A 23935-nucleotide genomic window follows, 5' to 3' on the forward strand; every position below is an offset into this window, starting at 1 on the left:
TCCCCCAAGTCCCTCCTCCCTATCTTTTATCTTAGCCTGCTGGACCAACTTTCCTCATTCCTGAAGAAGGGCTAATGCCCGAAACGTCAATTCTCCTGTTCCCTAGATGCTGCCTGACCTGCTGCGCTTTTCCAGCAACACATTTCCATCTCTGATCTCCAGCATCTGCAGACCTCACTTTCTCCTCTGTGCTGTAACTAGCTAGTAATACTTATGTTATTCCTCACAAATATATTAATGCACTTTTTAGTACCCATGCAGGATGGCATTTTGAGAACAATTCAACCTGTATTCCTCTCACCTTTTAGCTAAAATTTGTCCAAATGTATCTTATCTATGCTCTTGCAAAAGTGGAAGAACATTTTTTGTGCACTCGGATTAACTGAAACTCTTGACGAAGACAGAATATTATTCAATTCTGACTCAATTTACTAGCACAGTTTGAAAATATTGTTGAACAAAGCACCAATGAATGAAGTGAAAATGATTCATGAAGTAATCATGAATGTTGCATCGATTTCTGATTCAAAAGTGAATGGGGTTCAGTCAAGAAAACATTAGGAAATTACATCAACAACCTTACAGTTACATAAAAACCACCCCAAGTCACTTTACAAGCATGTGATCACTTGATAGCCCGAGGTGTGAAACAATATTCACAGTTAAAGAGTTCCAGGATTTTGATCAGTGACACCGAAGGGACAGTGATATATTGCCAAGTTAGGATGGTGTTTGACTTGGGGATGTGCAGATAGTCATGTTCCTACACATCTGTTGCCTTTCTACTTCGAGGAGGTAGAGGTTTTGGGTTTGAAAGGTGCTGCCTGTGGAGCCTCGGTGAATGAGTGCCCTTATCTAATAGATGCACACACACTGCTGCCACTGTGCATCACTGGTAAAGAGAGTAAATGTTAATGAGGTGCCAAATAATGAATTGCTTTATGCTAGATGATGTCAAGGTTCTTGATTGTTGCATAGACTGTATGAGTGTTACACACTGCAGAATTCTCAGCTTCTGATCAGTTTTCGTAATCAAAGTATTTGATTGGTCCAGTTGAGATTCTGGTCAACAGTAACACCCTGGATGTTGTTGGTGGGTAAATTCAGCAATGGTTACGCCACTGGATGTAAAGAAGGGATGGTTAGATTCTATTTTATTGGAGATGGTCACTGCCTGGACTTCTGTGTCATGACCATTACTTGCCACTTAATTCAAGCCTGGATGTTGTCAAGTATTGCTCCATATAAACACAGATTCTTTGTATTCTAGACTGTTTCAAATTATGTTGAACATCATGCAGTCATCAGCAAACATCCTCCCTTCTCATCTTATGATAGTGGGTAAGTCATCGATGAAACAGTTGAAAATGGTTGGGCTTAGGTCACTACCCTGAGCAATTCCTGCAGAGATACATAGAAACAAAGAAGATAGGAACAGGAGTACGGTATTTCTCAGGGCCCAATCATTTTCTTTGGTGCTTGGTAAACATTAGCAAACAAGGGGGCTGGAAAAGGCAAGGTAGTTGAGAAGTAGATAGAATAAAAGAAACAATTGTTTCCAGAAGTTGGCAGTAGATTAAATTTGAGAACTGCAAGAATAGTTATGTAATGCTATACTGCAGCCAAGTAAAAATTAGCAGTTTTTTTTTTATTGAAACCCCACATCGAGTCATCTTCTTGTACCCTACCTGCATGTAGATTTCAGAAAATTTTTTTTGATGACCTTTTGATTTTTCTGCTCTTTTGTTTACTTTGTCAAGATTGGGCTTACAGTTTACTGCGTAACTTGTGCAGCAAGCTGCTTCTAGCATTTAGTGGAAAAAGAATACATTAATGTTATATTTAAATTTTAGTAGAAGGACCAATATTTTATGATTTTTATAGATAAGTTTGTGGGGATGAATATAAAGCAATTATCAATTGGAGGCAAGTGTTCATTATGATGCTGTAAACTCCCAACTTTGAAAGGTTTTTTCTTGCTTTTACATATCTGCATCAAAAAAAAAACAAGAGTTGTGAAATGCGCCATTAAAAACAGAAGCAATTTTCACACATGGATATTTGAAGCAACACTTTATTAAGATGAATCATTTGTCATTTGTCTACTGTTCAGGGTTTAGGCGGTGATTAAATCCGGAATTATCCCTTTAACTAAAATGAGTCTAAATGACAATAATTCTGTCATGCACCATTGATGATTTATTGTTCTCCTTCCATCACTCTCAGGTAAGACTCAAAACCTTATCTTTTGGTACTATGCTTCCAACTGCAAGATAAAGTTTTAAAACAAAAAGCTGCAAGGTGAGATGAGCCAGGTGAGAATAAGCTTCTTTCCTCTCTAGATATGGAGCACATGCAATAGATTTCACTAAAAGCAGCTTATGCATCAATTAATTCCTCCCAAAAGGAATCAATACTCCTGTGTGAGCCATGAAGATAAGGAAATGTAAGACAGAAAATTTCATTGCCTCAGATTTAAATATAAATTCATCCTGATCTCTAATGTAATTAAATAGAAAAATGAAAATACTTTCAGATTTATACTGCACCTTTCATACCATCCAGGTATTGAAAAGTATTTCACAGTGGAAAAAAAACTTTTAAAACCAATATCATTGTTGTAGCCAAAAATCTTCATTACATTGATTCACACTCACAATGGGGAGACCAAATGTAAACGAGGTGACCACTTTGTATAACACACATGTTATTTGTAAACATGACTTCCAAGCTCACTCATCATTTGCATTTGTTACCTTGCTCCTAAGCAGACATCCCAATCCACGTCTGACAGCAACACGTCTGACAGCTTGGTGCAAGCTCTGGGATCACCACCCTAACTTTTGACTCAGCATTTTACAGCTTTCCAGATTCAACTCTGAAGTTTAACTGCTTTAGATCATAACTTCTGTCTCCACTGTGTTCTGTATACTTTGTTCCCCTTCATTTTTGTCAGATTAGTCTTCTTCATTTTTTCATCATCTCTTAATTTGCTTCCAGGTGGCATTTATGTAGCAACTAATGTAACATCATTTGGACGCACCCTTTGTTTCTTCACTTTCTCTATTATTGCCTTTTTGGCTGTTGCACCATGAAATCCAATGTTACTTAAATCTCTTCTTGGCCTCCACCCTATCATAGGCATTCCCCATTGTTCTTCCTGCCCCTTGCCCACTTCCACATTTCTATTTTCTGTCAGTTCTGTTGAAATATCATTGGCCTGAAACATTAACTCTATTTCTTTCTGCAGATCTACTGAATCTCTCCAGATTTGTTTACCTCATTTCCATGATTACATTTGGCCTATTATTTCTTCACTTACTACAACATTTTCTCTACATGAGTTTATTCATATCAATTTTCACTTACAATCCTTATGACCTTCAATTTCACTCCCAACTAAATATTTCTCTAGCTCTATTTTTTAAATCCAAGTATGTTACACATCCACTAGATAGCCCTTCTATTAAGTCCTCAAAGATTGTCAGCAGCTTAATCTATTTATTCAAGTCCATGAAAACAAATTACTTCTACAACTTCAACACATGTACTTCAAGCAGAATGACTTGATGCAAACAGCACCCTTTCACTGAGAAACACGGAACCAAAGAAACAGTTATTAGGAGATTTTGCCCAGAAATAGGTTTGAATCAATCTTTAAGGAGATGGCACATCAGAGGGATTTAGGGAGGGATAGGACAAAAGAACAAGAAGGAAATCCACAATAGAACAGTGACAGAACAGTTGAGAGAATTCTGTTGGTGAGCGAAGGTGGGGGTGGAGGAAATGATTAAAATAAGGCGGGGTGGAGGAAATGATTAAAATAAGGCAGGGTGTGATCACAAAAGTATTTCAACACAGAGATGGACATCGTGTAGGACTGGAAGTCAAACAAAGATAGCAAAGATACGATTGCAGATAGTCAGCTTGTGTTTAATGGAAATAAATTCTACAGAAGAGGAGTATCGCAGATTGGTCAGGACAGCATTGGAATGGTTGAGTCAGAGAGTAAGAGTGAACTTCAGCAGTAGATAGACTAAGGTAGGGAGCATCCAAGTGCTTGTGTGTGTGTTTTTTTAAGGTGAAAGAACCTCACGCCGGCTTTTGAATATTTCATGTCCACAGCAAAGGGTTCACCAGCCATTTTCAACATAAAGGGATCACATCATTAAACTTGCAAAGTATTTGAGAACAGAAGGTAAAGTTATATTTGAAAGCAGATCACACAATATTCAAAATTTAATACTTAATATTCTCCAAACTCATAACTTAGCCATCTTCAGGATCTTATTGCTGTAAATAGAGACACCATGTGGCCTTACAAGACTAGGATGTATACTTCCTCACCTTATATTGTGAGATATCGTGTACCTGTTCTGAGAACCAGTGTTTCTCAAGGTTGAATCAGCTCCTTGCAATATGTGTTAGCTTTTGCAAAACTTTTGAGCATGACTAAATACAAACATGTATCAATATTAAAAAAAGGTTAAATTTATACAACACCCATCAGGGTATGACAAAAGGTTTTATAATCAATGAATTGCTTTCAAAATGTTGTCACTGTTGTAGTTGAACAAAAAACACAGCCCCCAGGCAAAATCTGATTTGGTCCTTTGAGCTGGTCACTGTTTTTCTACTTTTTACTAATTCACAATCTTGCCAGGTCAGCATTTCCTGCCCATCCTTACTTGCTCTGGACAATGTGCTGGGGAATTCCATTCTTGAATACATTTGAGGGGTTTGCTCAGCCACTCAAGCGGTAGGTTAGACTTAACTATAATGCTGCGGGTCTAATGTCAAATACTTATAAAACTGGGTAATTATTCCTTAAAGGAACATTTGATTCATTATGGCAATCTGGCAGATTCATGGTAACCATTACTGAAACTAGATTTTGTTTCATTAACAGATACATATTAACAGTTAATATATTTAGTTAACAAAAGGATTTGACACAAAACTCTAATCCACTAAACAGGCCCATGGAATGCTAGTCAAATAAATGATGACTATGCTACCATTGCGTACAGTCTATAGTCTACTCTTCAACAACATGCTTTGGATTTACACATTAAGATATTCAATTTTTTAAAAAGTTTAAACATAATTTTAAAATAATTAATCAGTTATTCACAATATTGCATAGAGTCATACAACATGGAAACAGACCCTTGAATCTAATAAGTCCATGCTGATCATAAGCCCAAACTAAACTCGTCCTACCTGCCTGCTCCTGGCCCATATTCCTCCAAACCTTTCCTATTCATGTATCTGTTCAAATGTCTTTTAAACGTTGTATTTGTTCTCTCACCTAGCACTTCTTTAGGAAATTCATTCCATACTCGAACTACCCTCTGTGTAAAAAAATTGCCTCTTGACTTTCTAAAATCTCTCACCTCATTTAAAAATATGGCCCCAACTCTTGAAATCTCCCATTCCAGAGAAAGAACAACCACTATTAACTCTATCTATATTTCTTATTATTTTCTGAACTGCTATCAATTGCTTCAGTATTCATGCTCACCTTTGTTCAAATGTTTGAAATACAAGGATCAGTGCAGGGCCCTCTACTTTTTGTCATTTACATAAGTGATTTGGATGTGAGCGTAAGAGGTACAGATAGTAAGTTTGCAGATGACACCAAAGTTGGAGGTGCAGTGGACAGCGAAGAGGGTTACCTCAGATTACAACAGGATCTGGACCAGATGGGCCAATGGGCTGAGAAGTGGCAGATGGAGTTTAATTCAGATAAATGCGAGGAGCTGCATTTTGGGAAAGCAAATCTTAGCAGGACTTATACACTTAATGGTAAGGTCCTAGGGAGTGTTGCTGAACAAAGGTTCATAGCTTCTTGAAAGTGGAGTCGCAGGCAGATAGGATAGTGAAGTAGGTGTTTGGTATGCTTTCCTTTATTGGTCAGAGTATTGAGTACAGGAGTTGGGAGGTCATGTTGCGGCTGTACAGGACATTGGTTAGGCCACTGTTGGAATATTGCATGCAATTCTGGTCTCGTTCCTATCGGAAAGATGTTTGTGAAACTTGAAAAGGTTCAGAAAAGATTTACAAGGATGTTGCCAGGGTTGGAGGATCTGAGCTACAGGGAGAGGCTGAACAGGCTGGGGCTGTTTTCCCTGGAGCGTCGGAGACTGAGGGTGACCTTATAGAGGTTTACAAGGTTTACAAGGGCATGAATAGAATAAATAGGCAAAGTCTTTTCCCTGGGGTTGGGGAGTCCAGAACTAGAGGGCATAGGTTTAGGGTGAGAGGAGAAAGATGTAAAAGAGACCTAAGGGGCAACTTTTTCACGCAGAGTGGGGTACGGGTATGGAATGAGCTGCCAGAGGATGTGGTGGAGGCTGGTACAATTGCAACATTTAAGAGGCATTTGGATGGGTATATGAATAGGAAGGATTTGGAGGGATATGGGCCGGGTGCTGGCAGGTGGGACTAGATTGGGTTAGGATATCTGGTCTGCATGAACAGGTTGGACCAAAAGGTCTGTTTCCATGCTGTATATCTCTATGACTCTATGACAAGTGAGTACTCTAGCTTTAGAAGAAAACAAAAAGGACATTCTATGCACTGGTGCTACATGGGAAATAGGCAGTAGCTTAGCCAAAGAGTTTTTGCTTTTACACTGTTAGCATTTTCGGAAAGGTTGAAATCACCTCTTTCTCCTCACCATGAGTCCTTTTGCTCATCTAGCTCCAGGACACAGCCTAGTGCATTTTGGAGCGGTTAGCAGAACCGTTGTTGACTGTTGATGTCTTCAATGCTCACACTTATCTGTGATCGCTCAGACTGTGGGGCCTTGACAATCACTCTAATCTTGATCTCTGATTTCATCTCAGGCCTCTACAAGCAACTCATGCAGGATTTCTAACATTGTAGCTCGTATGCACTTCTTCAGGAATAACACAAGACCAAAAGTAGACTATCCAGTTGAGATTGGTCCATCCTGTAATTGGATTATGGCTGATCAGTTACCTTAATGTCACTTCTGCACTATTTCCACATTCCTTGTTGTCATTAGCCTCCAAAAATTCCAAAGAATCCCACATTCTGAGAGATGAAATTCCTCCTCATCTCTGTATTATCCTGAGATTAAGTCTCAATTCCTAATGGGAGAGGCTCTCGTCTTGTCTGATCATCCAATCATACATCAAAGATTGACTAAGGCTGGTTATATTTTGTAATCTAACTTCAGCAATACCAAACGCTGTGATCAAAAGATGTCCCAGATGAAAAAAAAACTTTTTTCTTTACGTAATCCACTTGGCTCAAAATTCCAAACTCACCCATGTTGACAAGCCAGCTTAATCCATCCACCCACACTTTGAACAGAACTACTCCTTTTGAGAATTTCTCCCAAATATTAACATTGGCTTGAGCCATTTTTTTGCTCGACATACATCACAACACAAATGTGAATTTGTGGCCAGTTTCCTTCATCAACACTTTCTAACTTTGCTCACCATATGAATGGCTGGCATGTCAGAATTCTCAAGGGAGTCTCATCCATATTCAGAATCCAGTCCAATTCATATCCATTCTTTTTAAATGGTTTGATTATATCCTGATGAAATGTGATAGGCCAGTCTGCAAGTTTTGCTGGAAGATGCTGTGAACTTTTGATCTTCTGTTGTATAAAATTGCTTCTCTTCATAAATCTGATAAACTACCCAGAGCTGGCTTTGAAATCTGATTTGCCTAATTGTCTTGCCTGTTTCAGGAGAAGTTTCAGGTATATCCTTAAGAAAGTTCATTCTGGCAATTTTCATTTATGTATTTTGCAATTTCATGTTCCGACTGTAGCCATTTGCTAGATTATCTTGTGCAGATTTATTCTTAGATGTCTGAAGTTGTGTAGAGTTTCCTCCAATTTCTAACATTCTTATCACATATTTTGAATTCTCTAGTTATGATATTAAGTTTTAACTGGGCTATGTATCTATCATTTCTTCTTAACTCCATGTTTTCATATTGGAGCGCAGGATCAGAGGGAACACTGTATGTACCAATGAAGTTTATGGATGTATTGGTGTGCTCAGTCACAAGGAACTAACAGCCACCTTCAATGGTGTGTTATTCTACAATTTCATCAAGCAGAATTGCATCAGGTTGAGTCTGACTTCATCAGTGAGCAGGTGCTAAATACAAAGCCGAAAGTGAGTACTGCAGATGCTGGAGATTAGAGAAAAGTGTGTGGTGCTGGAAAAGGACAGCAGGTCAGGCAGCATCCGAGAAGCTGGAAAACTGATGTTTCGGGCAAAAGCCCTTCATCAGGAATACAAAGGGTTTGGATCGTTTTAATTAAAAGTCAGATGTCAGCTTATATACAAGGCTATGAAAAATGATTCTTTTGTAGATTGACTTTCACACAGGAGCCACCATTACCAGAATATGTACAATTTTTATCAGTAAAATATTCATGAGTTCTCATCCTTGAGTAATTATTTTACAGTTACCCACCACATAATAGCAAGAACCCAATTCAGTCCTTCAACTTTTTTAAAATTTGGGACTCTTGAAAGAAAATCAATGTAGGACACAACAAGTACATTCTGTAGCATAATGCAGAACAAAGGATCTGGTTTTAATGTGGATTGACTGTCCAAGCTGCAGATCTTCAGCTGTTATGTGAAGAATAACAGCCAGTTGACCTTGTACACTGAAGAATCTTACATCGATGAATCTAAATTCTTGCAGGGACTTTTCAAGGTGGTTAAATTTTTCTGAACAGATGTCATTACCACACTTGACTACCAGGTAAATGAAAACGCTTACCCAATTTAAACAAATAAAACAAATTGCCATCTGTTAGGAAGCTGAATGCTGCAGGTTTCCCCATAGCTGAGAATATCACACAACTTGGCCAATAATTAATTAAATTACTTAAAAACAGAAAAGCTTGAATATTAATCTAAGCTGACATTCTAACTGCAGAATCTCAGATTTGGGAACCTAGTTCTCTCTTATAGGGTCATCAAGAAGCTTCAATGCACAAGACATCAAAAAGACAACACCAGCAAGACATCTAATTTAACAATCACACCTTATAAATCTGAACTAATGTGTATAACTAATTGATCACTTTTCCTCTCTCAATTTATCTTCCTGTCAATTACTAGCTGAATCATCAATATCTACCAAGACAACCAAGTATTTCGCTCCATGGTCATTTATCACAAGCAAATGCTCGATGTACAAAATTAATATTCATTACCAGAAAGTCAATGTTATTTTCCAAATTTAAGACTTTGCCCCTAGAGATTAGTTCTATCTTTCTGACAGGATATGCTACTCAAAATATATGGGGGAAAAAATCTGGTGAAAATGCTGATCAAAAGAAAGAAAAATACACATGAACTCATAAACAAAATGTGAAAAGAACATACTAAAATTCGTTATAAGTAGTTGTATTTGCATCTTGCTTGTATTCCAGATTTTTGCTCTAGTATTTTTTAGGCATCAGTAGAAAGCATTTTGCAATCAAACGTTGAACAATCAAGATTTATTTGACTACTCAACACATACCAATGAAGATGCATCAAACTGTTGACCGAAAGAATAACCAAAATTATACAGGTGAATACTTGAAGAATGAAGAGTCTTGTGAGTTGAAGAAACAAATAATGTTCAACTGAATATTGCAATTAACAATAGGATCCCTCAGAGAACAATTAATCCATCATTATTTTAAAAATCTGAAGGACACAAGATATCAATAATACAATGTAAACAAATATTAGAATTTAGACTACAATCTGTTATCAGGAATCAAATAAACACAAGTTACAGACTGGCACTCCAAACTGTCTCATAATAAATCAGACTTACTGGATGATAAATATTGAAAAATCTCTTGCAGGTTGGTAATTGGTAGCTTTCATCAATCTTCTCCAGCCCACGCATCGTGAGAAACATACCAATAGGAGAACCCAAGGCAAAGAAGTTATCTGGTTTGAAGTCTAGTGCTGGATAAACCACAGACACCTGAGAAATTAATGTAGTACATAACGTAAATTAAATTAAAAATGCAGGAGTCCAGCAATAGGAAAAATGCTCCGTAATGCATACACGTGATATGCAAGATTCAAAAATTACTTATAATACCACAGCATGAAATTTGAACAGTAATATCAGCAGCAATGCAAGATTTGGTCTTATTATTGTTGGTAACAAACAGTTTCAATCTTTAAAAGTCACTGACAACATTATTTTCCACTTCTGATAACACTAAATTTACGACCCACACAGTCTGAGCTGATATTTATGCCCCACGAAATGTCAAAGCCTATTTGAATATCCTTCTATTCCCTTCTCTATTAATGTATTTAAGCTATTCATTTGAACTATGTCTTGTAGTAGCAAGCTTCAGATTCTCAACACTAAGTAAAGAAACAGCCAATGAAAATCATAACACAGGAGAGGCTATTCAGCCCATTACGTCCACTTGAAGAGGTTTTCAGCCTGTTGCATTTACCTGCCCTTTACACATATCCAAACAATTTTGCTCTCTTCAGATGATTCGCAAATTCCCTTTATAAAGCCATGTTTAAACTTATCTCTACAATATTCTCAGATAATGAATTCCAGATTTTCCCCACTCATTACATATAAAGGTTTTTCCTCATCACCACTCAGTAAATCAGCTTCTTCTGGTTCTGAACTCTGTTCCTTGTGGTAGGAGTCACCTCATCTACTCTTCATGATTCTAACATTTCAGTTTGCCCCTCCCTCCTCTTTCTACTAAAATGTATAATTTTCTCACTTCTCATGAACTGAACATAGGCACCTTTCAATCAGCAGTTTATCCTGTCTAGGTGTCGTGATTTTTCATTCTAGAATAAACTTAAGAGAATTTTCTATTCTTCCTCAGGAATGGGGGCACAGCTGGCTTGCCAGCATTTGTGACCCATCGCTAATTGCTCTGGAGATTGTACTGCTGCAGTTCACATGATGCAAAGTATTCACAGTGCCATCAGGGAGGGATTTTGACTCAGTGACAACAACGGAATGGTGATATCATTTTAAGTCAGGATGGTATGTAGCTTGGAGAGGATCTTGGTCGTGATGATGTTCCAATGTATCTTTGAACTTTGTCCTTCTTGATGGCAGAAATTGGATATTTGGAAGGTGCAGTCAAAGGAAGCTGAGAGTACTGAAGTGCATCTTGCAGTTAGTATACATTTCAGCCATTGTATGTCAGTCATAGATGGGGTGCCACTCAGGATGTTCTATCCTGGAGCTTGAGGATGGTTAGATATGGATGCATCCAGGCAAGTGGAGTGCAAGTCCATCAGCTTATGACAAGTGCCTTGCAGATAGTGGACGGGCTTGGGAAATCAAATGGTGAGTTATTCACTGCATAAATCCAAGCCTCTGGCCTGCTCTTGTATCTATAGTATTTATGCAGCCGGTTCTATTCAATTTCTTGGAGAGTAAATAATAAGTTAAATTTCAAAATTGTAAAATGTGAAGTGCACGTTTTGGAGAAAGAAATAAAAATACCATATATGCTTTGTGAAATAAGTCTGAACTGGGTAGAGGAATGATTGAATCAAGAGATTTAGATTGACATATCAATAAAAGCAGGAAGGTATGTTAACATTATGAAGAGGACTTAGAAACACTAATGAAAGTACCTACTCAGCCATAATAAATTATGCAACAGATTGTAGAGGTCTGGGACTCTTCTCTTGGGTAAAGCGAAGGTTGAGCAATGATCCCAAGAGATGTCTTCTAATATTACAAAAAAAATGGTTTTAGTCGTGTTGACAGAGATGGTGGTTTCACTTGTGGAAGGAAATCATGTTATGTGCCCTAAAACTAATAGATCCAATAAGAAATTCAAGAGTAACTTCTTTACCAAACAGTTGTTAGAACTTGTTGTACCATACACAAAAGCACTTTCAGTTAAGGCTTAACATGTGCCAACCTAACTCAAAACGATTAGCAGATGCTGGAGGTCAGAGCTGAAAAATGTGTTGCTGGAAAAGCGCTTTTCCAGCAACACATTTTTCAGCTCTTTAACTCAAAACAATTCCTACTCCCAGACAATTACACAATCTCTCATTTGAAGAATGTACTCAGCATGCATTTTTTTAAAATACGTCCAAACTGAAGGTTTAAAGTGGCACTTACCTGGCCAGCACCTGCTTCAAAATGGTCGTAATGTACAGTGACAGATGAAATAGTAGTCCCAGTGTACGACAGCATCTTCTTCAAACCCAGCTGTTTTTCTGCTGTTAATGAGTTCATTTGATCAATTCCATCCTTAGATTTTTGCATTTCTTCTTGCTGAGCTTTCTTCAGAGCTTCCAAAACTGTCTTCCTCTCTTTTGCAGCTTTCTTCTTTGTCTGTCGTATGGAAAAAATAAAACCATCCCATTTCATGATGTGGCAGTGCCTATATTGGGCTAGGGTGGACAAAGGTAAAAAATCACACAACACCAGTTTAGAGTCCAATAGGTTTATTTGGAAATGCTAGCTTTCAGCGGTGCTCCTTCATCAGGTAGCTGTGGAGCAGGACCATAAGAGACAGAATTCTGTGCCTTATGATCCTGCTCCACAGCTACCTAATGAAGGAGCAGTGCACCGAAAACTAGTACTTCCACATAAACCTGTTGGACTATAACCTGGCATTGAGATTTTTAAACTTTATCCAATTTTATGTCATGCATTTCAAAAAAGTCAATATTTTCATAATGACTTTGATCATCCACAATTTTACTACCACATGAGAAAAGTTCATAACTTGAAACAGGTTCATCAATAGAGGAAAGCTCTTAAACAAAAATATTAAAAATCTTAATGAAAGGCTGGCGAAAACACATTCTATCCTATAAAAATTTAGCTGGTCGTTTTGTTTGGGAATGGTTGTAGAGAGCATTCCACATGCCAACCACCTCTGGGTGTAACAAAAGTTTCCTCAAATGCTCTCAACCTCTTGCCTTTCACCTCAAAATTACATCCCCTTGTTATCAATGCTCCAATAGGGGGAAAAACTGCTTTCTACTCACCCTGTTCACATCCCTCTTAATCTTATATGCCTCCATCAGGTCGAACCTTCAACCTTCTCTGCTCCAAAGAAACCAACCCAAGTTTATCCAGTCTTTCTTCCTAGCTAAATTCTTAATCCCAGACAACAGCATCCCTATAGTGCAGTGACCAGAACTGTATACAGTACTCAGTTGTGGCTTAGCATAACAAAGAATATAGCATAACCATTTTCTGGTAAGATTAGCATGATGTCATCTGGGGGGGATGGGGTATGGGGAGCTATTAACATCAGTAAAATTATATTCAACTACAATTACCATCTGGCTGGGAGATTAACCCCAGTTCAGTTTACAAAATTATGAGAGGCATGGATAGGGTAAATAGGCAAAGTCTTTTCCCTGGGGTGAGTGAGTTCAGAACTAGACGGCACAGGTTTAGGGTGAGAGGGGAAAGATATAAAAGAGACCTAAGGGGCAATTTTTTCATGCAGATGTACGTGTATGGAATGAGCTGCCAGAGGAAGTAGTGGATGCTGGGACAATTGCAACATTTAAGAGGCATTTGGATGTATATGTATAGGAAGAGTTTAGAGGGATATGGGCCGGGTGCTGGCAGGTGGGAGTAGATTGGGTTGGGATAACCGGTTGGCATGGACGGGTTGGACCGAAGGGTCTGTTTCCATGCTGTACATCTCTATGACTCTAAAAGTGAAAATTGCAGAAGGGCATGCCCAGAGCAGCACTAAGCAGAACTAAACGTGAGGTGGAACTACAACATTTCAGCAATAGTACTAAAGACTTGTGTTCCATAAGTAGCTGTGCCCTAGTCAAGTTCATGCAGCACAATTGCAACAGTAGCATCTACCAAGAAATGTGGAAAATTGCCCAAGTTATGTCCTGTCCACAAACAGCCAAATCAATTCAACCCAGCTAATTACTACCCGAATAGCCTACTTTCGATCATCAGCAATATGATGGAAGGGGTCATAAACAGTGTATTCCAATGGTGCTTACACAATAATAACCTGCTCGCTGAATCTTAGTTTTGGTCCAATTTTCAATTACCCATAAACCTAGGAGCCTTTAGTTCCAATTTACTGTTGCCATGGCAACTACATACCAGAGTTGACTTTCCAACCAATTAGTTCCCTTTTGTCCTGTACTATATATTGTGATAAATTCAAGAATTCCAAGTTTCAAATTGTCCTGATGAGTGCAAGATGAAATACCTTGCTTTTCAATAATATATCATTGACTTTGATGAAAATTTAGGTTATTTTTAAGAGTAAAATGTCAGTATTACATGAGTTGAATGCATAACCATTTGCTTGAAAAATTATTCTTGCATAATTTATTTGTATTTCTATGGACCAGTAATTTGCATTGCAACAAAGTTAATAGACTAGTTTAAAATCTGCATTCATTCAAAACTGACCAGTATTTCAATTTCAAATAATTGCCTCGACAGAAAACAAAAGTCAATGCATAGTTTAGTCTTATCCCAACAGTCCTTTTTCTGACAATGACTTTAAATGTAAAATTGACTATACAGCGTAGAAATATTGTACCAACAGCTTTAAAAATAACGATACTCAATGGAAAAACAGTTATGGGGAAGGAACAGAGCACTGACATTAATTGGATAGCTTTGCTAAAGGTCTGGAACAGGTATGCTGGAAGAAAACGGCCTCCTCTGCTGTATGGGTCTAGATTTTTCCCAAATAGACCAGAGACCTCTTTGGTACCAGATGACTTTTCAAATGCATACCAATTTGTTGGAATAACATCACTAGGAATTAGGAGTGTGTCACGATAAAGTTAGCAAAATCAAAATTGCAAAGAATGATGTATGGCTTTAAGTATGAAGGCCTGATGTGAAATACAATCATCTGTACCTTATAATTTCACTGTACACACAATATTTATAGCTATTTTTAATCAACCTGCCCAGATATGTTATAATATACTTCGAGCAGAGGTGGGATTTGAACACGACCTCCTGGCTCAAAGTAAGGCATATTACCAGTCCATCATAATAGTCTCTCCAATACCTACCTGCGGTTTAAAAACTGGAATTTCAAGACAGAGGAAACTGTCCTTTAATGGTTTTAAAGAGAAAGTTGGCAGGTGATGTAATATTTAAATAAAAGGATAACAGCAAATCAGCATTATATTTCTATACAACATGTATTCACAATCCTTTGCAAAGCCAAAATCATCTGATAACTAAGGTGGCCTAATTAAGTTACCATATTCAAGTCTCTCATAATTTGACAAAAAAAAAAGCAGTGCAAAATTACACGCTATTACGACATGGTATTCACTCCTCCTCATATTGCCAGTCAAGATATCATAATCAGATATAGCAATGGGCACGTGAAGTAGTTTTCAGGAATAACAATACCTGTGCATTTACTCTCTCTTTTACAAAATTGGCGATTTTCTTTCTTGGTCCAAGAGGGATCCCCATTTCCTTTAAGTCATCAACAGTACACATGAGCTAAAATCGAGCAAAGGGAAAATATATCAAACTCTAATGTTAATGAAAGAAAGACATTCAAGGCAAACATTTTTTCTCTAAAAGCTTATTTAAAGACTGTAATTGCATTTATATGAGCTAAAAATGTATTTTTCCCAGAAAAGAAATGTAAAATGCAACAATGAAGACAGATTTTGTAAAGCTAAACACATTCTTGCAGATAATATATTCAGTGAAAATAGGAAAGAGCTCTTTGAACAGCAAAGTGCAAGTAGTTTACTCTTAACACGTTAAGTAATAGTTTACGCTATCACAGAGGTTAAGTTATTTAAAACACTATTGAGTTTTTTTTTTAATTTTAACCATACAAACAAAATTCTGAACAAAAAACTGAGTAGAAGCTCAATTTAATATTTCTGGGTGGACCTTGGATATTTGAAGAAGTATCCTTACCAATGACTCCATGTCTATTTCTTCTTTTTCTAATGTGCTGAGGTACTCAGAAAGACCAACTGATTCCAATGCTTCTGGTAGTGTCAGGACATCCTCCTCTGTTTCATCTTTCAGTTCATCAGAAACCTCAGGATCCTGGCTATCCTGGTTCTCCTGGTAAATAATATAAATATATTACCCAGTTGGATTTCAGCTAAAACTAATCAAAGCTAATACAACCAGGAAAAGCTTTCGTTCTCTAAATCATTAGTAAAACGCATGCACAGGCAAAGAAATTAATTTTGCAATTTTTATAACTGTTTTTTTATTTTCAGGATCCAGTAACATGATTCCTATTATAATGTTGATTTCTAAAAAAAGAGAAAAGTTCCATTCAGAGATCAGCAACATCAGATATTTTTCAGAAAAACATCAGCCATTTAAACTGGAAAATAGAAACAAATTGCTACCTTAAACATATATGATTATAAAAATATATTATGTACTACGACGTGGGGTATACCCCTCTGCTAATTTAAACCAACAAAACAGAAAAGATTCGCTCTGCGCTGTAATCTTACAAATCAAAAGGCAAAGAACTATCCCAAAAGTCGCTACTTAAAGTAAAAAATTAACAACTTTATTCTTTAAATCTAACAGAGGATATTAGCTAACAATTAGTCTCAACTCCTTTCTCTTAAACTTATCTTTCGCCTTCCACTCTACAATACTTGTCTGATAAAAAAATCCTGATTACGATTTACAAAAAAAAATCACATTTCAAAACAGGTCAGCTTTGCCGAACCTCCTTTGTGGATTCTCTCCAGGTCAGTTTCTATGTTCTGGTGTGCAAACTTCTTCCACAGACAGGTATCTCTCAGAGAGCTCTTAAACGAGCAGCCCACATCTGTCAGTCTTTTGGCAGTTCTCTCTCAACTGTGAAAAATATCCGGTTTTATATCCCAAAACATCAGATTGTTTCATTGGTTTTAATATTCTCAAAATATTGATTGAAGTTTGGTATCTTGGGGCATAATTTAAACTGATTGACTGAATTTGAATTTGTTTTTGTCTCATGGCAACTCAGTTGCTCTATTTGTGTCAAACAAATGTTACATTGTTGGAGAAAGTGAGGACTGCAGATGCTGGAGATCAGAGCTGAAAATGTGTTGCTGGAAAAGCACAGCAGGTCAGGCAGCATCCAAGGAACCGGAGAATCGACGTTTCGGTAATGAGCCCTTCTTCAGGAATGAGGAAAGTGTGCCAAGCAGGCTAAGATAAAAGGTAAGGAGGAGGGACTTGGGGGAGGAGCATTGGAAATGCAATAGGTGGAAGGAGGTTAAGGTGAGGGTGATAGGCCGGAGTGGGGGTGGGGCGGAGAGGTCAGGAAGAAGATTGCAGGTTAGGAAGGCGGTGCTGAATTTGATGGATTTGACTGAGACAAGGTGGGGGAGGGGAAATGAGGAAACTGGAGAAATCTGAGTTCATCCCTTGTGGTTGGAGGGTTCCTCGGCGGAAGATGAGGCGCTCTTCCTCCAACCGTCGTGTTGTTATGGTCTGGCGATGGAGGAGTCCAAGGATTTGTATGTCCTTGGTGGAGTGGGAGGGGGAGTTAAAGTGTTGGGCTATGGGTGGTTGGGTTGGTTGGTCCGGGTGTCCCAGAGGTGTTCTCTGAAACGCTCCGCAAGTAGGCGGCCTGTCTCCCCAATATAGAGGAGGCCACATCGGGTGCAGCGGATGCAGTAAATGATGTGTGTGGAGGTGCAGGTGAATTTGTGGCAGATATGGAAGGATCCATTGGGGCCTTGGAGGGAAGTAAATGGGGCAGTTGGGCGCAAGTTTTGCCTTTCTTGCGGTTGCAGGGGAAGGTGCCGGGAGTGGAGGTTGGGTTGGTGGGGGGTGTGGACCTGACGAGGGAGTCACGGAGGGAGTGGTGTTTTCGGAACGCTGATAGGCCGGAGAGATCAGGAAGAAGATTGCAGGTTAGGAAGGTGGTGCTGAGTCCGAGGTCCGGAGTCCCACCCCCACTCCGGCCTATGACCCTTACCTTATCACTCTCACCTTAACCTCCTTTCACCTATCGCATTTCCAACACCCCTTGCCCCAAGTCCCTCCTCCCTACCTTTATCTTAGCCTGCTTGGCACACTTTCCTCATTCCTGAAGAAGGGCTCATGCCCGAAACGTCGATTCTCCAAATGTGGCATTGTTACCTTGTTCAGAACACTGTGCTGTGTCAGGCAGTTCTGCTAGCTTTTCAATTCTCAAAAATACAGTACCTCTATAACTCAATAACATGTGCATTAATACAAAATAGCATGCTGATATGCTATATTCATATCAAATGAAGCAACCAGTTATATGCACTATTTAAGAGTAGCAGTAAAATTAAACGTCCCCACTGGGGAGTCAAATCCCTCTGGCTAGACCAGCGTTTGCTCCCCATTCTTAATCACCCTCAGGAAGATGGTGGTAAGCCTTTGTCTTGAATTGTTGCAGTCCATGTGGTAATGGTATACAATACTATTAAGAAGCACGTTCCAAGAGTTTGACCAAGTATCTGTGAAGGGGCAAGGAAATATAGTTCTAAATCACAATGGTGTGTGGCTTGGAGGGGAACTTGACGGTGTTGGAGTTCCCATGTTTCTGCTGCCCATATCCTTCTATGTGGTAGAAAACATAGATTTGGAAGGTCATTAATATTAGCGAAAATTTAGATGTGTGTAAAGCAGAGAATACTGGAAAATATCCTATGCACTATGCTATCATTCAGTTAGTAGTTTGAACACTAATGGTTGGAAAGTTGAATGATGTGTGAAAAATGTTCAGGAGTGCAACAGTAATTAATAAAGTTTGACCTGATTGAATACAGTATCACAAATATTACCAAGTTAACCATTGCCCTTAGGCCATACTGAGGACTTGCACAATTTTGACTTGTTAAATTGCAGCAGACTCTGCCAACTTGTGCCTAAATATTTGTATAGAAGCTTTACTGAAATAAACCATCCCAAAGTGCTTAAAGAGATGTGATTACGGGGGAAAAAAATTAAGAAGGAAAGGTTACCAAAAATTGGTGAAATATGTGGTTTCAATAAAGATCTTTAAGGATGAGCATGTGGTGGAAAAAGATATGAGGGGAGAATTTGAGCATGCAGTATAGGATTTAGTGTTGCAGGAGATTAGAGGGAGATAGAGATAGAGACAGACAGAGAGAGAGGTGAATGCAGAGCTCAAGCAAGGATAGAGTGGTTGAGGTTTAGTAGGTGGATGAAGTGGATAAAATGCAAGTGGAGTGATCTGGGTGATCTCATGAATGAACTGGCTAGAGGTGGAATAAAAGCTGGGAAAATTGGTTAAACAACGAAGATTCTTTAAGTAGTGGAAGAAATGCAACAACATCAGGTGCCCAAAAGAGGAGAGGATATGTATACAATAGAGGAAAGAGTCTCTAGCTTTGATTTAATATTGAGCCACATTGTCACTCTGACTTAAATATTGCAAGTGATGAAATGGAGACCCCTTTGGTAAGGGGTGGAATGTCACATCTGTGGAGGGATATAACAGAGTTCATGTTTCAAACTGATAGCCTATTATCAAACCTGATGAATGATCTGAAATGCCGATTTCAATTGTTGGTCACAGATGCTCCCAGACTTGAGTATTTCCAGAATTGTGTTCCTAATTTCTGATTTCCAGTAACTGCCATAGTTTGCTTTTGTAATCATGAATGTTAAACCTTTCTTAACAAGGGAACAGACATTCGACTGTGAGATGCAGAGAAGCACAATGATTGTTAATCTACTCAAAGAGCAGGGAAGAGAAATGTGATAGGAAGGAGACCTTTATTGTAAATGTTATCTGGAATAATAAATTTGGAAATGACTATTGGCTGAAGTTTTTTTAATGCTTAAAATTTAAAGAACTAGTGAAATGATAGATCTTCAAACAACACAAATGTAGACTGTGACATTTATAAATATCAACCAAGTCTCCAGATTAAGTAAATGGCATGGATTAGCATATGGACTTTACAGTTGGCTTATGGAGGATGTTAAACATGGTGAGGAGTTTCCATGCATGTTAACTAATCCAAAATAATGGATCAAAACAAACCTAGCAGACATAGAATTTACAAATTAAACACATTTAAAGATTTGCTCTAAAAAATTAAATGACTATTTGTTTATTTGAAAGGATAGAAATGTTTTATTGCCTATTCTTTGTTTTTAAAGTCTAAAATGATCAACTATCAGCTATATATGGAACATAAATTTTGGGTTCCAAGACATGGATTTAAATTATTACCTCTTGAATTTAACTATAGTTTATTCATTGGTAACTGTTGCTTTATGACAAAATGTCATAATATATTCTCTAATTTACAAAGTTTTCTAATAATGGATTTGTTTTTAACAGCAAAGCCTACATTTTCTTCATAAAACGGTTTTATACTTTACACCTCTTGGATTTCAAATTCAACCATTCTATTTAACAAGTATACTGTGATTTGTGGGAAATCAAGGACAGCTCAGATGTCCCTGACAACTACATTTGCAGGACGTGCGCCCACCTGCAGCTCCTGTCAGACCACCTGGATCAGCTAAAGTGGCAACTGGACACAAAGCAGGTTAAAAGGTTTATAGGTGGGATACAGAAAACAGCAGAGAAGGTGGAGTAGCATTATTGATTATAACCAGAATCAGTTCTATAGTGAGGGAGAACACAATGAGAGGAAAGCACCCAGTGGAGAGTTACAGGTGGAACTGAGGAACTATAAAAGGAATTAAACCACAATAGGTGTCATCTATAGACCACCTGCTGGCATCTTCGAAATGTTAGATTGTATAAATGCTGAAATTAGGTAACAATGCAGCAAAGGCAGAGCAGTATTAATGAGTGATTTTAATCTTAATATAAACTGGGAGAGACAGACAAGCACCTGCCAGAAAGGATATGAATTTCTAAAATATGTCCAGGATAGTTTCTTATGGCAATATGTCTTGGATGGCAAAAGCAGGACAAACAATCTACTCATGAGCAATGAGCCTGATCTAATTACTGACCGAGGTGTTTGTAAGCATTTGTCAAATAGTGATCACAACATGATCCAGTTTCACTATACACTTGTAAGAGATAAGCAAAGATCAGATACTAGAATTTTGGATTTAAGGCAGGTAGATTTTAATGGCATAAGGCAGATACTGTCCACAGTAAACTGGGAAGATCTGCTAATAGATAAAACAACCAATGAACAGTAGAGGTTGCCAATTGAAGGATTTAATGCTCTTCAGAAGTAGTTTGTACCTAGAAGGAGGAAAAGCTCGACCTCACAAAACAGAACAGCCATGGACGCAGTAAGGGACAACATAAAATTAAAAGAAAGAGCTTATAAAAGTGTAAAGATCCCACAAATTGAGACAAACACAAACACCAACAAAGGGCCACAAAGCAGCTAATAACACCTAAATAGTGTATGAAAGAAACCTTGCAAGAAACATAAAATACACTAAGAGGAGATTTTATAGTTGTATAAAGGGAAAATGGCAGGTTAAGAATATTATTGGCCCATTGAAGGCTGAGGGTGGGAACACTGTCAATGTCCAAGATGAAATGGCAGACAAGCTAAACAATTATTTTGCTTCAGTATTCATAGCAGAAAAGTAAGATAGTTTGCCGGAAGTCCTCCAGAAATTTACAGAGAATCAGGGACTAAATAAATCTTGATCAAGTAAATCATCAAAATAAGGATATTAATTGAACTTAAGAGTAACAAATCTCCAGGACCTGATGGTTTTGATCCATGGATGAAAGGCAATAGACAGCACATTGCCAATGCCCTGACCATAATTGTTCAGATTTCCTTAATTCAGGAGTTGTATTGCTGGATTAGAAATTTGCCCATGTCACTCCGCACTTTAAGAACCATGACAGAAGGAAACCATGGAATTACAGACAAGTTAGTCTAACATCTGTGGTGGAGAAATTGTTGCAGTCTGTAATCAAGGACAAGGTTACTGATCACCTTGAAAATTTTGAGTTAATCAGGGAGAGTCAGCATGGATTCATGCCTGAAAAACTTCCATTTTTTGAAGAGATGACAAAAATGCTAATTCATTGGATGTTGTTTATATGGTCCTCCAGAAGGCTTTTGATAAAGTTCCAAATAAGAAACTGTTATTTGGTGGAATCCAACAAAATGGAGTGCAAGTTATTGACATGGATAGGAAATTGGTTGGGTGGCAGGAAACAGAGTTGGAATAATAGTTAAGTACTCAAATTGGCAGGACATGACGAGTTATACCCCACGGGAATGTGCACTGGGTCTTAATTATTCACAATATTGATAACTAGTATAAGGGCATAAAAAAATCAAATATCCAATTTTGGTTTCCAACACAAAATTTGAGCAGCATTGTAGGCATTGTTGATGACAACACAAGGTTCAAGTCCTGTCTGCTACAGAGATGTGCAATGCCTTCGCTGAATAGGTTGATCAGAAAATTACTAAAATTTCAACAGGATATTGATAGAGTAAGTGAATGGCCAAAATTGTGGCAGGTGAGTTTTAATATAAGTATGAGGTTATCCATTTTGGACCAAGAAAGGATAGAGCTGGTTATGATTTAGAATGCACAAAGTGGATGTCCAACGACATTTGGAGAGTTCAGGTGCACAGCTCTTTATAATGCCACAAATAGGTGCAGAAAATAGTTAAGGTGCCCCACGGAATGCTGGCCATCATATCTAAAGGGCTGGAGTATAGGGATCGAGGCAATGTCCCAGACTTGAGCTGTGGCCGGAGGGACCAAGTCCCAGAAGTGAGTCACATCTGGCGGAGCAGCAGAGCAAGTGCAGGTGAAGTCCCAGAAGCAAGTCATGGCTGGAGGAGCAGCAGAGTTAGTGAAGGCCAAGTCCTGAAGATGAGTTGCAGCCAGGGTCTGGAGCAGGAGCAGAGCAAGGCTGGGTCGGCCAGGGGAATGAATCCTGGAGATGAGTTCGGGACACAGGGCAGTGCATGAACTCGTGTTCTGAAGTTTGGCAGACATGGATTCAGTGAAAAGGACTATAACTTGAGTACTTTACAGACACTTTTTATTATCATTCCAGACTTTTTAAGCTGTGTTCCCATAGTAGTCTATTTTTTCTACTATGTCAATTCTGTGACAGAGTATCTACCCAGGTACCCTGTACCTAAGATGGCACTGAGAGGTGACATTACAAACTTTTCACTGTACCCATTTGGTGCACATGACAATAAAGGCTATTCTATTCCGTGCATACATAATGCTATTTTGACTATTATGAGCAGATCTGAGCACTACACCTTCGGAACAGTCCTTTGGCCCTTGAGGGAGGTCAAAGCAAGTTTACAAAGATGACACCTGGACTTCAGGGGTTAAGTTATGGGGAAAGATTAGACAAATTAGGGATTTTTCTCTAGAATTTAAAAGGTTCAGTGGTGAATTAAGTGATCTAGATAAAGGTAAAATATTTCCACCAGTTGAAGGTTTGAGAACCAGGGGGTGCATAGTCCAGGAATTTGAATAAGGCCATTCAGGAGAGATATTAGAAAGCACTTTCACATGCAAAGAGTAGCATCGGTTTAGAACCATCTTCTTGAAATGGCAGTCAATACTAATTCAACTATTAAATTTAAATCTGAGATAGACAAATTTTTATTAAGGATATCATGGAAATGGGCCCAACACTGGTATATGTAGTTAGGCCATAGATCCGCCATGGTCTTACGGAATGACCAGGCTTGAGTAACTGAATGCAGAGGCCTCACCTTCATCCCCCTACGCTCCCAGATCAATGAGTTTGACACGCAGCTAGACATTGAGCATTTCTTCCACCACCTTCGCCTCCACACCTACTTCTTCAACAAGGACGCTACATCGATGGTTGTATTGGCGCTACCTCGTGCTCCCACGAGGAGGTTGAACAGTTCATCCACTTTACTAACACCTTCCACCCCGACCTCAAATTTACCTGGACCGTCTCAGACTCCTCCCTCCC

The 23935-nt window shown here is 38.4% G+C and overlaps 1 protein-coding gene across 2 annotated transcripts in view; it reads right to left on the reverse strand.

Moving 5' to 3' along the window:
- Positions 1-23935, reverse strand: part of LOC122561183 (SEC23 interacting protein) — a 142651-nt gene that overhangs the window by 63454 nt on the left and 55262 nt on the right. For both annotated transcript variants that reach the window (XM_043712707.1, XM_043712708.1), the window contains exons 11-14: positions 15937-16089; positions 15409-15504; positions 12148-12363; positions 9841-9996 (exon numbers count right to left, since the gene is read on the reverse strand). In XM_043712707.1, the coding sequence (XP_043568642.1) occupies positions 9841-9996; positions 12148-12363; positions 15409-15504; positions 15937-16089 (621 nt within the window). The remainder of the gene's footprint in view (positions 1-9840; positions 9997-12147; positions 12364-15408; positions 15505-15936; positions 16090-23935) is intronic.

This window comes from Chiloscyllium plagiosum, chromosome 22 (genome assembly GCF_004010195.1).
Source record: "Chiloscyllium plagiosum isolate BGI_BamShark_2017 chromosome 22, ASM401019v2, whole genome shotgun sequence".
NCBI classification, from domain to species: domain Eukaryota; kingdom Metazoa; phylum Chordata; class Chondrichthyes; order Orectolobiformes; family Hemiscylliidae; genus Chiloscyllium; species Chiloscyllium plagiosum.